The sequence below is a fragment of the Pholis gunnellus genome, assembly GCF_910591455.1.
Source record: "Pholis gunnellus genome assembly, chromosome: 2".
Classification (NCBI taxonomy): Eukaryota; Metazoa; Chordata; class Actinopteri; order Perciformes; family Pholidae; genus Pholis; species Pholis gunnellus.
Window position 1 is genome coordinate 24,242,996 of NC_136536.1, and position 16,202 is coordinate 24,259,197.

Below are 16,202 nucleotides of genomic sequence, written 5' to 3' on the forward strand. Positions count from 1 at the left end.
TCTCTCTTTGGAAAACACCATGTGAAATAACTTCTCTGACTGTTGGGTCTCTCTCCAGTGTGTGTAGTCATATTTAGCATCTTATTGCAATTATTCATCTGGTATAAATATTACCTGTAGGCAGTACAATGGCAGAGAGAAAAATAAAAATAAAATGTTCAAACGGCAAACTACAGTTCCTGAATGAGGAGGTGTAGTGGCGTAAATGTGAAACCCTGTATGGTATTTCATTTCCCAGTCTGTCTGTTTGAAATACTCACCTTCAGACTGTAATAGAAGACATCATGATTAAAGCGTAGGACAAAAGAAAAAATATCATTCACTGAAGCCATGATCACTGGGAAGTCTGGGTGTGACCCCTCTTATAAATGTCCCTTAGTTACCACCAGTTTGCTCTGATATTTGTGAAATGGACTGTTTTTACAATGAGGCAAATTGACCTCATCTAAATATGTGCAAATAACACAGGAGCACTGCTACGCTGTTTACTTGGCGCTGCCGTTCAGGCTGCACTTATTTTTGTCTTATTTGTGCAGGTTTAACAGCCTCATAAGCCGTGCAACCTTTTTGTGAATTGGGCTCTTGGAATTTGGACACTAATTAAATGCATAGCTACTATCTAATAAAGTAAAGTATAGTAAATATAGAGTGGTTTCAGACACAGCCCAGGACATGCATCTGTTCAATTATAGATGAGAAAATAACACCACAGCACCTAAAATGATGACCAGTAAGTGTCACGGGGTGTGGTGGTGGACCCAAATGCAAACATAGACCAGGGAGTAAATGAGTGAAAAGGTTTAATTCCAGGAGGACAATGGGTAAATGTAGTGGAGCAGTGAGGGGCAGAGGACAAACGGGCAGAACAAGGCAGGGCAGGTAGACTGGGGAGCCGGAGGGGATGATCCAAACTACAGTCCCTGGGAGACAAGGTAAGTACAAGTGAAGGGAAAACAGTTGAATTTACTCCGAATATCAATATATCGAGAACAAGCGAGGTACCATGGAGGTTGCAACAACAATTTGGGGAAGCGTGGATGTAAAAGCCGGATAGATAAACTGCTGAGTAGATGGAAGGCAGCTGGGTAGAATGGACAGGTGAGGTGAAGGAGTAGCAATCAGGAGGGAGCCGGGAGCAGACCAGGTCGAAGCCCCCCCTCCCCACACACACACACACACACACACACACCTACACACACACACACACACGGCCTGACCATGACAGTAAGTGTCCAAAATCTCTATTTACTGCTCGCTCACTATTGAGTGTCTGCAGGGAGAAATGAAGGAGTGAATGATGTGAACGTGATTTAGGACTAGGGTTGGGTACCGAAACCCGGTGCCAATATGGCACCGGTACCTATATGACCGGTACCTACCGGACCGAAACGCAACGCAGATTTCGGTGCTTCTTTTCGGTGCCTGAGCCAATTGAAATACTTTTTTTAACAATACTCTGATGACTCCGTCCTGGCAGCAGGTAACGATAGCTACCGTTTGTATAGCTACAGCAGCTAGCTAGCCATCAACCTTTTAACAGAGAAAATGCCGAAAGGTAAACGGTCAAAAGTGTGGCTGTTTTTATTTTGAAAGTCCGTTGCTCACTGGCAGCGGTGGAGGAATGGAGACTACTGGACATCGCTGCGGTAAAGTTAGCAGACACTCAGGTCTCCGTGGTCAACTCAGCAGACACTTACACGTTAGTGACCTATACGCTGAAATTCACGGTAAACGCATTCAAACGGCACAGATCGGGAGCGAGCGAAGGACTTTGAAAGTTAGCAGAAAGATTTAACGTGAGACAACATCCGGTTTCTTCAGAGGAACATCCGGTTTTCAGAATAAGATGCCAACAAAGTATGAATTAAATTCACATTAAGTATAAAACATGCTACCTGCATCTCGTGAGTTAAAGGGAAAATACACCTACATTGTGCGTAAGTGTGTCTTTATTCTTTGATCGCTGGGTAACCATCATCACCTCTGAGTTACAGCATTATATTGATGAACAGTAGAGCTGCATTCACATGCTCTGTCATGAAGACGACACACATTTAGATGAAACGTGCTGAAACATTGTATTCCTGTTGCACAGCAGTGGAACGTTTCACATGAAGTCACACACTGAGCACAGATAGTGAAGAGATATAACTGCTACTGTGTAAAGGGAATACTGCTGTTAAAAAGAACCTTATTTGTTTAAAGTGTTTGCAAACCAAATGTTATTGCACTTTTATTCATATAGCAGTACTTTTAAAATAAAAGTGCACAATACACTACCTTTGAATTAATTATTGAACTTTGCCATAACAATGAGATTAATCGCAAAAATTCCATGCGATTAAAAATTGTAATCGTTGCCCAGCACTAATATGTATAGTATACTTTAAACAGTTAAATATATTGTTAAATTTGACTTGGCAATAAAAAAAGTATCGGTTCAGGCACCGTTTAGGCACCGGTATCGTTTTAAAAGTATCGTTTTAGCACCGGTATCGGAAAAAACCCAAACGATACCCATCCCTATTTAGGACGCAGCACTTCACTAGATGCACCCTTGGTACTTAGCCATGTAACCATGGTGACAATAAGAGTTCATGGGGTGTAGGGGGAAATCCTAATTGTCTGCACATATTTTCCTCCTGTCCTCATGACCCCATCCTTCCAGTTGGGCAGCACAAAGGACTAAGAGTGAGGATGAAAATGCTTCATCTCCCTTCCACTCATACTGTGTTCTCCTGTGCTGTGCACTGGAGTGTGCTGCTCAGTCTGACATGGCGCTCTAGTTTTACCATTAGCTGTGTTTGTGCACTGTTTCCAGAGGCTACAGTTTCACTTCACAGCACACATGGGACTGCTATTTGGCCATAAACATTTGCTGTTCACAGCACGCACTTAAAAACAGAATCTTGTTCAAAACAATCTGTAAGTTATTAAGATTGCACTGGATTGATATACTTCATAAATCCACCAGCAGTTCAGAGGGAGCAATGTTACGTTCATAAACTATATGATTCTTTTTAACAACTCTTAATAAGTATGAGCGAAGGGAACCGAGTCGTGAGAGACGTTCTTTTTATCGTTGTGTTGTATCGTATCTCACTGACTGATCCTGGCTGGGTCACCTGATGTCCCTCTAACTCTAACAAACGTGTCTGTATTTGTGCTTTTTTGTGTTGTCAGAGAACAAGAGAGAGCAACATCCTCAGATCTGGCAGGGACTCTGTGTTTTGCTAAAAGATGCTCGAGCAGGTTAACAGATGCTCATGCAGTTTTATCAGGCAGAACAAAATGGACTTCCAGCATTCACATTTCAAAGCAATGTCTCTTTATTGTCTCTTTTCAGTTATCACACCTTTGTTTCACTGAAAAGTCCTGATCATCTGCAGTAATCAGAACACATAAAGCCCTTTCAAATTAGAGATTACAAATCTAGTTGGCAGCCAAGTAACTGCTCTCTATCACTGGGAGTCTTTACAGGTTGACAGAGCCTCTAACGTCGACCACTCTAAACCCACAAAATAGACCAGCACTGCTCACGGCCCCATATTCTTCAAGACAATGGAAGTTAGCAGTGATAAAGATTTAGCTTATATGAGAAGGGGCATTCCCATTCCAAAAGTGAAAAACAGCGCAGCAACTACTAAAACAGCAAATTGGCCTTTGACATTGAACTGACCAATTAGCATCTAGACTAGAGTATGTCAAAGGTCCCATAGAATGTCTTCGTCAGACATATTCTGAGGGGAAATAAGGGGCAACTGATGATCGATACACAGACAATAGATATGAATGTTCCTTGTCATCAGATTGAAACATTCAATTTCACGAAGACAACATAAAGAGAGATACTTCCATATACTGCTTAAAGGTTAAATGAGCTCATCATATCTGAAACTGGGCTGCACGGTGGTGTAGTGGCTAGCACCGTCACCTCACAGCTAGCAGTCCTTCTTTGTGGAGTTTGCACGTTCTCCCCGTGGCAGTGTGGCTTCCTCCCACAGTCCAAAGACATGCAGCTTAATTAAGTTATTTAAAAACTCGAAATTGCCCGTAGGTGGGAATATGTGTCTGTCTCTGTATGTGCGACTTGTCCAGGGTGAACCCTGCCTTCGCCCAATGTCAGCTGGGATCGGCTCCAGCCCCCCGCGACCCTGAATAGGATAAGCAGTTTGGATAATGGAATGGAATATCTGAAACCATATGGAATATCACCCTTGGTGCCATGAACACCATAAAAATATACAGTGGAAAAATATGGAAATCGTGTCTATGTGCCGTAAACCCATAACGTTTTGATGATACCCTCCAACCTTTTTATCAAATCTCTATCAAGAAACCTGTGAGAGGAAATTACTTCAATGTATGACAGCCTTAATGACATAATTTAAAGATTATTGTGGATGGGAATTTAAATTCAATCCTTGGAGATGTTTGAAGCCAACAGACAGTATGGTGGCTGTTGTTCATCTTAAGGCACTTCTGGCTTCAGCTTTTGGTCGTGGTGGTGGCTCCTTTGCTACAACCCATGCATGTTATGCTATCTCTATTTGGCATTCCTTTATGAAATAGGCAGCTACAATATCATTCAACTTGTGTATGAAGCATAATATCGTCTATATGGTGCTAATTCAGGTCTGCCCTGTTCTATGTGTCTTCAAGTGAATCTACAGTATCTAGTGGACCAAATGGGATTTGGCAGGAAGCAAAGCAATAATTGTGATGGAAATTTAGATGTTTACATTTTGGATGGACAGTATATAAAAAGTAACAAAGTATATTTGCTCAAGTACTGCAGTACAATTTCAAGGTACTTGTACTTGTTACACTTTAGAATTACCATCATTAATAAATGTTAAATTGATAGTCGATTAAACTTTAGTTAATAGTTATTTTACTGTTAACAAACAATGAAATGGTAATTATTGAAGTTCACTGATTATTAGTAAGGTTGGTCAGATTTGAATCCAATCATCCCCACAAGGCTTTACAACAAGCTGCTTCCACCAGTCTCTATGTCTCTGGGTCTTGGACTTCTTTCTGGGTAAAACAAAGGTTGTCAAAATTAGCAAAATAGATTTTCAAACTCTTCAACCATCAGCACTTCATATACCAGTGATTACATTTCACACACAAATGAATAAGTTTGCTGATGATACAGCTCTTTGGGGAATGAGTTCCTGTCATGATGACAGCTTACGGGAACGTCTCCTGTCTGATTGACTGGTGCAGCGATAACAATCTGCAACAAAACTAAAGAATTTGAGTTGGACTCCCATAAAAAAACAGGGAGAGCTAGTACTGCTAGTCATCAAGAACCAGGTAGTAGAGAGAGTGGATTATTTCAAATGACTCGGGACTACACTGAACAAAGATAAGACCGAAGTTATCGATAATTTTGAATGTCACATCAATAATCTCACTAAAACTGCCATTTACCACCTTAGAAACACTGTTAAAGTGCAAACGTTTTCCTCCCAGGCAGATAATAAGAGACTTATTCATGCTTTCATCACTAGCAGGCTCGATTACTGCAATGCTCTACTTTCTGGTCTACCTAAGAAAGCTATAAATAAGCTACACATTGTACAGAATGTAGCAGCAAGTGTAGACCAGACGAGACAAGACCAGAAGGAGAACATATCTCACCTGTCCTGTCTGTTGTATTTCTATTTGTTAAGCACCTTATGTTGCAATTTTGCATAAAAAGCGCTATATGAATAAATAAAGTTCAAGTTTAGAATTATTCACATAATTAAAGCAGCTTTTCACGAGATTTTCATTTTAATAAGTCTCTTGCATATCCATGAGGGAGAACCTCATCAGTCATTTACCTACAAATAGTTTAAACATCGTGGAGCACAATGTAGCGCAAAATAACACCATTACCAATGCAGGGACACACATAAAACAAGATTTATGAATGAATCTATTGCCCCAATGCATGCTGGGACGGTTCACAGCACATCTCAATCAGACAATCATATGAATGCTGCTGATGGTTTCAACCTTCTACTCGTTTTACCTTTTTCAAAGCAGGTCTGATCAGTCCACGGTCAAAGCCACGTAAGAGCGCACTGCAAGATCATTTTATCCAGGACTAACAACTGAATCCTCAAACTGATTTCAAAGAATCAAATCAGTTGGATGATTTTAGCCTGATATCAATGTGTTAGCCAAAATGTGTCCATTTACATTTGAAGAACAGGGCCAAGATCTCAGCCCCATCCAACAGGTAAGCTACTGATAAAACAAATGTAAGTGTTTCAGTAACTTGTAAAAACCAAATGTAAAATGGACAGAAGTTAGACATTCATACTGTATAACATACAGTAAACTGCAATTGTGCCAAGTTACCAGGATCAGTTTTGAGTACATCCTGAGGAGCAAAATAAAGCTTTTGTTGTAAATACATCAGAAAGCTAATTTTCAAATTCACACAACTGGTCTTTCAACAACTAAGATGCTATTGGGCAAGGCACTTACTCACCAGCTGTACCAGTGGACCCTCTCAGTAGAGGTCTTGGGAAGTTCTGAACCACTGAAAACCTACGGAATTCTACACAAACCCTGTCTTTGTAGCCCTCTGCACTCTGGGTAGGGTAAAACATCAAGAATTTTCTACAGTTACTGTACATTATTTTTGCAATTACTTTCCAAGCACAGATCAGCTGCTTTGACTATGATTTATTAAGAAGATGTAAATAAAATTGTGGGTTCTGTCACTGTTGGCGACTGTGGCTAAGTCAAGAGCAGGGTCGTCCTTCAATCGGAGGATGGGCGGTTTGATCCCCAGCTCCCAGTCGCATGTGTCCTTGAGTAAGACACGTAACCCCAAAATTGCTCCCGTAGCTGTGCCTACGGTGTGTAAATGACTAAGTCTGATAGGCAGGTGGCACTTAGCCCCTGCCATCAGTGTATGAATGGGTGAATGATGACATGTAGTGTGAAAGGGCTTTGAATGGTCAGAAAGACTAAAAAAGCGCTATACAAGTACAGTCCATTTACCATTTGTCTGATATGTCAGGATCCAACATAAAGTCGGCAATGTCACGGCAAGAATGTATGAAACTGTGATGGTCTCATCTGACACAATGACCATCTCAAAAGACTAAAGCTTCCTGTAGTCTGATCCTGCCATAAGTCACAGTTTCTTTTTGTGTTGGGTATATTCATTTTTCAGACCTGTGTGGACCAACAGTAAAGGAATGGGTTTTTACTGGTCAGCTCCTACTGGGAGACCTTTTCTTAATGGCACCACATTGTAACATCTGTTGGATGTATTTCCCTTGCAGCGTGCAGTGACGTTTGTCCCTTCACCTCCATCTAGAATACATTTAGTGATCTCAGTCTTAATGACGAACACTGCATACGCATTTTCCAAGAATGGCGTAACAGTCAGTACTGTAGGCAGTAGTAGAAATTGCTACATTCTGTGAATGCAAACCTGCTCACAGAGATACAAGCCTGTCTGATGTCTTCCAAACCAGTCTCTGAGTCTCATGATAGCTCAAGTGTGATTTTGGTTTTGACAAGGTAACCCAGTCTTGATGTAGCATTTTCCTATAACGCCTTTACTCTACCGCTTCACCACAATCTCTCTTGTTCTCATGTTTTTTCTAGTTCTGAGCAAAAGTTGAGTAAGAAACACTTGCATTTGATAACTTCCCTCCCTCTATCTATTCCCCCATCAGTCGTTGCCCTCTTCCTCATCTCCTTTGCTGCCTTTGCTGAGGCGCTGGAAGCAGTGGACTGTGGAAGCGAGGAAGAAGCTGGCCACGATGGCTGCCACTGAGACGGAAATGCCGGAAAAGATGACGATGAGGTAGTCAGTGAGGGTGAGGGCACCACGGCACTCCCGAAAACTGTCTTCAGAGAGTAAAGTTAGGGGAACACGACGCCCATCCAGAGGCAGGGAGCACTCTATCCCCTCCATACCTGGGAAGAGAGACATCAACAAGTTAACCAGCTGACAGGAACCCAGACACTGGACTTCCTGTTTACAAGGGTAAATGTGGCTGTTAGGACTGAATAGCGCAATAGAACAAGGGGTGGGCCGAATGGTTAAAGCTCATATCACATAACTACAACAGTTACGGTTCGACCCCCCTCTACTGTGACAATTGTAATGGTAAAAATATGTATTAAGTATATATCTGTTATTAGTGTCTGCAAAGCAAAATAGAAAAGTACAGAGACACAAAAAGACAGTTGAAACACACATGTCTGCCCTTTTAGTGAACTGTCTAGCCACAGAACGATCTGGTTTCTGTTTATCAACTTCAGTTTCTGAGAATACTAACCACAAAGGTTTGGTTTTCGGTGCGCCTACACAGGTCAGCTGAAACCAGTTTGTATCACGTACAGACAGACCTCCGCTTTGTGTATGACTCATCTTTGGTGTTACTTTCTGCATGTATGTATAAATGACATGTACTGCTATCACTCGTAGAAGTATTCTCCACAGACTACTGAACAAGTGGCTGTGGTTTTTCCTTCCCTCTTGCAAGTGAATAAACGGACAAAGACAACTTTGAATCTTTTGAAGACTTAATTATTGATTTGTGAACAAAACTCTCTTCTCTCGATTAACATAGAAATCTTCCATCACACAATGTTGAGGTAAAATAAAAATAAAGAATTATGCTGCTCTTGCTACTAATTCATCTACCAGAAATGTTCACTTGCACGTTTGATTGGCAAACACAAGGAGTTGTTAGATGAGGTTGCATTGTTTTGTTTTAAAAGTTGAGGTTGGTACAACTTCTTTTCCCCTGATGACCCCTATGTTATTTTCCATGTCCCTCTGCTGTGGCCCAATGGGGTGCTGTATTCTCAATTAAATGAATGAGAGGGCGGCATTTTTTGTGCTAATGATGTTCTAAACATGCCTTCATATGTACACAATGTGAATTTATGGAAAATATATATATATATAATATTGGCCATTGGTGATAAAGCAGGACTTTATGCATGAAAAGTTGAAAACAGATTAATGTTTTTCCTTTTCGACACCAAAGAAGTAACCAGATCAGTGTAAGTGGTTCAACATGAGTTATCTAACCAATCATTCCAACAGTGCAACAAACCAATGGTTTAAGCTGGATCTGGAAACACTGCTTCCTAAAATACAGTTAATCTCCAGTTTTCAGATGCATTGTTAGAAACTAAAGGTTTTGAGAGTCGTTGACTCAAACCTCCAAAAAGTTTCAGTTTGAAAAACAGCAAATGCATCCTAAAAATCAGATCCACTGTAATATTGTGCCTGACACCCCATAAAGAGAAGCTTTGTGTGACTGTACATAATATTACATGACATGTCTGGAGTAACTAATGACATGTCTTCCACTTGATCCATTGAATAAACAGGCACAAAGTCTTCATGGTAACACTTTATAATAACTACACGCTATGAAGCATTAGTTAAGTATGAGTAAACACTTAATTCATTATTTATAAAGCATTGTTCCTACATTAACACTCATTAGTATACAATTTATAACAACAGTTATGTGACCGAGCGTCCTGGGTTCGTGTATGAGGGGCACTTATAAAACGGTAATACGCGGAGTCGGGAGACCAGACATCTCGTTCAGCCCACGGCTTCTCTCTGTATTCCCCCCTTCGACCAGAGGTGGGAATTGCTTTTCCTCTACAGCAACCCTGAAGGCACATATCATCTCCAATACAAAACGATAAACATGAGACGATCTGTTCTGCCCCCACATTTCTGTGTTGTATAATGTTATAGCATTTCATGCTCATATTTATCCCTCCTCTCTTGTCGTAGTTAGTGCCTCGTTGTTTTGGGATTCTGATGAGAGTACACGCTGCACATACTGCACTAATGTATCACGTCTTCTGTTTGGTAGCCTGTAAAGACCTTAGTCTGTTTGTATTTCTTTATGTTGCATTAAAATATGTACGAAGATATATTCTATTCTATTCGCTCTGTTAGTATAGCATTTGTGTTGTATTAAATGCTAATCGCGGTTAGCATTTCTCCATTGACAGTAATGTAAATGTAAATTAGCTTAGAAGCTAGCTAGTCGGACATTCTTACACGATGCTATATGCTGGATTGTTGTTTTGTATTCATGTATGTATATATGGACAGTTTGTAAGACCATATTTCATATTGTGTTTCCACAGTTTTACAATTAAGAAAGATTCACACTAAAGTCCTGAAACTCTTCGACGGATTCCATGGTCTTTATTTCACGGATCTACTGTTAGCTATCTGCTAAGCTTTCCTGCACAAAGCAAGAGCAGAATACAGTCTGTTACATATGTCCCCCCCTCAATTAGAAACGTCCCTGTTTCATAACCAGCAAACACATATGAAATTACACAAAAGTAAACAAGAGAATCAACAAGAGAAAACAACAAATGACCCTAGCTAACAGGAGTAAACCAAACTATAAATGGCACCCGAAATAGCAAGGCGAACAACGAAACATGACACCGTATGATTCAGAACAAATATAACGGCTAATTCACACAAGGATTAATATCCCGCGAGGCAACCCACCAGTGGCAGGCCGTGCATTTTATACCTGGGCCTGCACTCGTAAATATGAAGCTCAACACCTATAAATACACTTTGAGTGCAGATACATGAATACCCGCATGACGGGATGCGGCGGCATTAACGAACAATGCTTATAGTCAAAATCAATTCAGCTAAAACATGCACTCAAGAGCACGGGACATTCAAATATGATTCATATCAGAGAGAACAAAACGACACGATAGACACATTAACAGAGTAGTAACGCTATCACTCCCTCCAGGAAATACACGACTCCATAGTTCTTGTTACTGACGGATTTATTCGTCTGTCAACACCGAGAGGGAAAATGAGTCCACTTGAAAACACATGAATCTTCAAAGTAGATCACTTAAAAACGTAAACGTAACTTTAACACTTTAACTTTAACACTTAGAGTATATAGACCGCTGCCGCTTCGCGCGTTTTGTTGCTGTGCACCGGCTAAATGTGTCCCCAGCGCAACATAGGACGTATAGTTCCTATCACATATAAAACAAAACGGAAAACCATATTCATAAAAACAAGTTGTACAAATAATAATATATAATATAAACAAGCATATTAAATAATGACATAAATAATATATATGGCAGTTAAAGCTACTGCAGTTCACTTACCAAAGCTGCTGTTCACTATTTAAAGACAAAGTCCATCCTCCTTTCTTTGATTACAAAGAGTTTAATCTCATGGTTGTTCAGTACATCCGTGTGTTTTAGTTCCAGTAAGAAGTCCTTCTGGATTCATGGATGCCAGTGAAGACAGTCGAGCCTCCCCAGTTGTATTTCTTGAATACGTTTTAATGCGTTTGAGGCTGAAAATGTCCGCTCCACAGAGGCAGCAGATATTGGGATTGTCACCGCCCAACATGTCACGCTAGCCCACTGACCAATCACGTATGGCTAGGCCAGCTAGCAGCTCTGACACGTCAAAGAATACGCCCAACATGTCAAACTAAAGATCTGATTGGTTGAAGACTATGACAATAAACAATATCGTCCCCATTCACTTAAACTGCACATGGAGGCACTGGTGAGTCTGCAGGCCTGGGGCCTCTCTTCTACCTAGAGACACAGAGGTGAAATCTGATTGGATAAAAGCTCTACTTAAAACAAGCTGCACTGGAAGCAGAGCAACTGAGGAGCACAGTAGCTGTGCAAAGAAAAAAAAAGATAATGGAAAAAATATTTGTTTAAATTACAATACATATAAGAAAAAATTAAATGTATTTAAGAAAAAATATTAAATTATAAAATAGCTATAACTTTGTGATTCTGTTAAGGCCAGCAGAGAAGGCCTTGCAGGCCCTGACGGTCCACCACTGACATATATACTGTGCACGAAACAAGCTTTCAGTTTACTTTTCTAGCGCATGCATAGCCTGCTTGTCAGTCTGTGTGGTGGGAAATTGTGAGCTGCACTCAGATATCGTCTCGGACCCCTGTGATGACTTGGGCAGATTACTAAATTTACATTGCACTAACCCATGTGGTCACATGAATGAGGAACCATGAATTAGCCTTTAGACAGTGAATCTGTTAGTGAATGTAGTTGCTACTGATCCAGGTCTGTGCAAGTTCCGTGTGCTGCTCATTGTTTACAGATGCAAGACTGCAGTTGGAGTTAAGAGACGATGTGTATTACCAGAATGTTTGACAATTAGCCAGTTACAAAGCTCATTTTGAACCAATAAAAAGCGAAATCATCGTCAGATAATAGCCGCTGGGTTCCCAGTTTGCATTTCAGCTAATGGGTTCTGCCTGTTTTGCTCTCCACACAGACTGTCTACCTGCATTCAACCAAAGACAGGTGATTGCTCAACACTTTTCTGACTACAAATAGAAATTAATTTAGCACAAACCAGCTGATACACAGTAAGCATCATGCTGTCAGGGCCCCTGGGGCAATTGTGTGCTTAGCCCAGTTGATAAACCAGCCATGGTGTTACCTCTGTGGCTGCTGTAGTCCTGACGCATAGTTACATTGTTTGAGGTGGTGCGTGTACCGCTTGGGTTTGCCTGCAGCATATATGGAAGCTACCTGTTTGGACTTCATTGCTGAGCTGTAACCCCCTAACGCACCAATAGTAATCCAGCTTCACACCAAAACGTATCAAAATAGCAGAAACCACAGGAGGTATTAATATTATTATTTTTATTATATAGCTATTTTGACCCAAAGGCTAAACTTCCAATCTAAAAACGGACTCTTTTGTGAATTTGTTTTAGTCTCTGCCAGCCCTTTTTAATGAAGATGGCTTTTCTTTTTGGTACTAATGCACTGTAACTCGAAAACATTCCGTCCACTGCACTTCCATCTCATCCTGATTCCTCTGTAGCGCTGCTGCACCCAGGAGTCACGAGACATCATTGTCAAGTGTTTGTATGTGTGTGTCTGTGTATGTGTGAGTCATTGTAAGACCAGAAGGGGTTTTCCACATGAAAAGGGACTCATAACCTCATCACTTGCTGATATTCAGTCACGTGGCGCTACAACATGCTCACATAGACTGACACACACACACACACACACATACACACATATAGGTCAATATGAAAAGGATCAAAAACACAAACACGCCGACATTAGCACATGAGCCACTGAACACAATCACTAACATATATATTTACAAAGGAACACACAGGAACAAGAACACATGTATGTTCATTCACATGGGCACCACGTGAATACAGACAAGAAAAAACATACCGACACAAAGGCACAGATTTACAGGTTTACAAAGGCAGAAAGAGTTGTTTCATGGAATGTGCATATACAGTATGTGTGAAGTCAGGTGCATGCAGATGAACACATACACACAGTATATGGCACACAGATACAAACACACACACAGAGGAGAACACTGATAGGTGTCCACAAACTCGTGTCGACAGGAACACAAAATGGCAATATACTGGCACATATAGCTCAACACATATGTATATATATATATATACACACACCACACACACACAGGTGCATGCACACAAACACACCCTTCTGAATGTAGCCAGGACCACAGATACAAAGTGACTGCAAGACGTCTTGTAAAAAAAGCGTGTTTATTCGCTCATTTCTAGAAGCCATTTAGTCCAAAACAATTTGTTTGTGTGTGTGTGTGTGTGTGTGTGTGTGTGTGTGTGTGTGTGTGTGTGTGTGTATGTGTGTGTCCTGTAGCTGTGTACAGTGTCTTTGTTGTGAGGAAGGAGTCTAGACCTGGGTGTCTGGTGTCAGTGTTGTGGTGTCACAGCATCAGATGTGGTGCTGAATAAAGCATGTTGCTTGTTCACCGTTGACCCGACCGATACAAACAGTGGGGGGATTGTGTTGACAGAATGTAACTCATTCTTATTTAAAACTCCAGAGCCACCACGGCCCAGTTAAAAACCAGCAGGCTGTGTCATTTACACTTTGTCTCTGTATTAAAAAATGGGTCGTTGTTTTTTAGTGACCTCAAAGTAAAAAGCAGGAATGACATGTTACTTTTGGCGTAACGGGTCAGCTTCCCCGTCAAAATCAATCGTAGGCTTGTTGATTGTTGACTCACCTACTTTATGCTATAATATAGCAACGTGCTAACTACAGTATAGACCTTATTGTACTGTATGTGAAAGTGTCAAGATAATGTACGTATATTTAAGTCTGACAGTTACTAGTTACTTTGCAGATTACAGTGTGATTTTGCAGAACAAAAATTAGCATGTAAAATATGACTTATTGTTATACAATAAATTACCAGACACCAAAAGTTCTGGGTCAGTTGTGCAGCTGAGATGGTTTTGGTTTGTGTTTCTGTGAACAGCAGACTAAAACTGGTTACAACATCAACTGGTGAAAGGTTAACGGTAGTTTAGGCCATTGTTGTTATCATGTACACATGGTAGCACAGGCAGGTTGGATGACATGACATTTCTGCCTTCCCAAAACTTTGCATACTGTTATATTAGTGAGCATATTTGTTTCAGTTGATAAAGTTGACATGTTTGCTAACTTGTTTTGCCTGCAAAGGTTTGTGATTGAACTCTGGATAGGAGCAATGGTTTCAAATGAGTGCTGGGCATTATTGAGAGAGTTAGGATAATGAATGAGAAGCTGGGGTCAAAACTCTGGTTCACGGTACTTTTTTACTTTGCTAGCATTGTCTCTTCAAACACATCGCAGCATGTAGAATGGACCATAACATGACATGAAATGATGTACCGTATGTCTGCAGGTGTGTTTGCATTAATTTATGATCAATTTCTCATCATTTCTAAGCGTGTAAGAGGTGATGTCATGGATATGGTTTAGCCAAAGACTGCAGGTCTTTTAAATCAGACTTCCACAGAGAGGGATATACTAGTGTATGGTGTGATCCCTGTCTGTCATACCAGCTACAACATCATGAAAATACCCTGAAAAATGATCTTTAGAAATGAGTGGGAACCCTGAAACTCCAACTGCTGATGAATGCTGGGATATACAGTTGAAAGTTATAAAAGTGGATATGTCATGAAAATAACAAATGAAAGTGACATTTTCACAAGGGGAAATAGAAAAGAAAATCTTTTCCTTCATTTATTGAAGTGGCACCTAAGAGGTTTAAAGGAGTACTTTGCTAAATCTATAGTGTAGTAGATACAGTTGGCCTGTGTGTCAGTATTTGTTTCTGCACAGTTTATGTTTTTAGTTTAATAATACAACGTGAGTTAACTGTGGTGTACAGCTTGCACAGAACGTAAGCAATATTGTTCCAAACATAAGACAGAAGAGAAATCAGTGTACCTGGGATAAACATGATAGAGTCATTGAGTTAGTGAAGATAAACTACATTTATCTGTCCAGAGAAAATAACAGCACTGGCTTTTTGATGAGGAAGAATAACACTTATTATATATTTGTATGTAATACATGAATTTCAATCATCAAATGTGTTGCTACGGATCGATCAAATATTATGAATAAATGTTCGGGAAGTGATTGGATTTCCTCTACTCTGGCATGGGACAAAGACTGAGTCTCTGCTGTAAGGAGCTTCTGTCTTACCCTGTGGGAGCTTGTGGCGGTTCTCTGTCAGCCACACAAATAGTTTGGCAAAGTGGCAATTGCAGAGCCAAGGGTTGCCCTCCAGACGCAGCATCCGGAGGGAGGGCAAGGATTCAAGGACCATGACGTCCAGCGCCGTGAGACCATTCCCATCCAGCTCCAGCTCCCTCAAAGACGCCAACCCTGTGAAAGCATCCCTGCCTACCATGTTTAGGTAGGGGTTGTTCCCCAGCCGCAGTTTGATCAGACTCCTTGACTCCCCGAATGTTCCTGAGAAGATTTCTGTCAGGTTGTTGCTCCCCAGGTCCAAGAAGACCAATCTAGAGGAGGTGCTCAGGGTCCCTGGCTCCAACTGGGAGAGAGAATTATTCCTCAGGTCCAGGTAGACCAGATCGCTGTAGAGGACCAAGAAGTCGGAGGGGATCCAGGGAATCCAGTTGTTGGAGAGCAGGAGACGGCGAACATCCAAAGGGATGGAGTCTGGGACTCTGGTTAGACCTTGGCTGGTGCAGTCCACAGTGTGGTGGTCCGGACAAAAACAACTGGATGGGCAGATGTGGCCTCGCGTAAGCAAGGTTGAGGAGATCAAGGCAAGGAAAGGCTGCAGCCAGTTAATGCATGGTATCAT

The 16,202-nt window shown here is 41.0% G+C and overlaps 1 protein-coding gene across 1 annotated transcript; it reads right to left on the bottom strand.

Annotated features, from left to right (window-relative positions):
- Window positions 1-7,690: 7,690 nt before the first annotated feature.
- Window positions 7,691-16,202, bottom strand: lrrc38a (leucine rich repeat containing 38a; the record flags this gene model as incomplete). Its single annotated transcript, XM_079180376.1, has 2 exons — window positions 7,691-7,938; window positions 15,575-16,202. 2 exons carry the CDS (start codon window positions 16,200-16,202, stop codon window positions 7,691-7,693), a joined length of 876 nt encoding a protein of 291 aa, XP_079036502.1.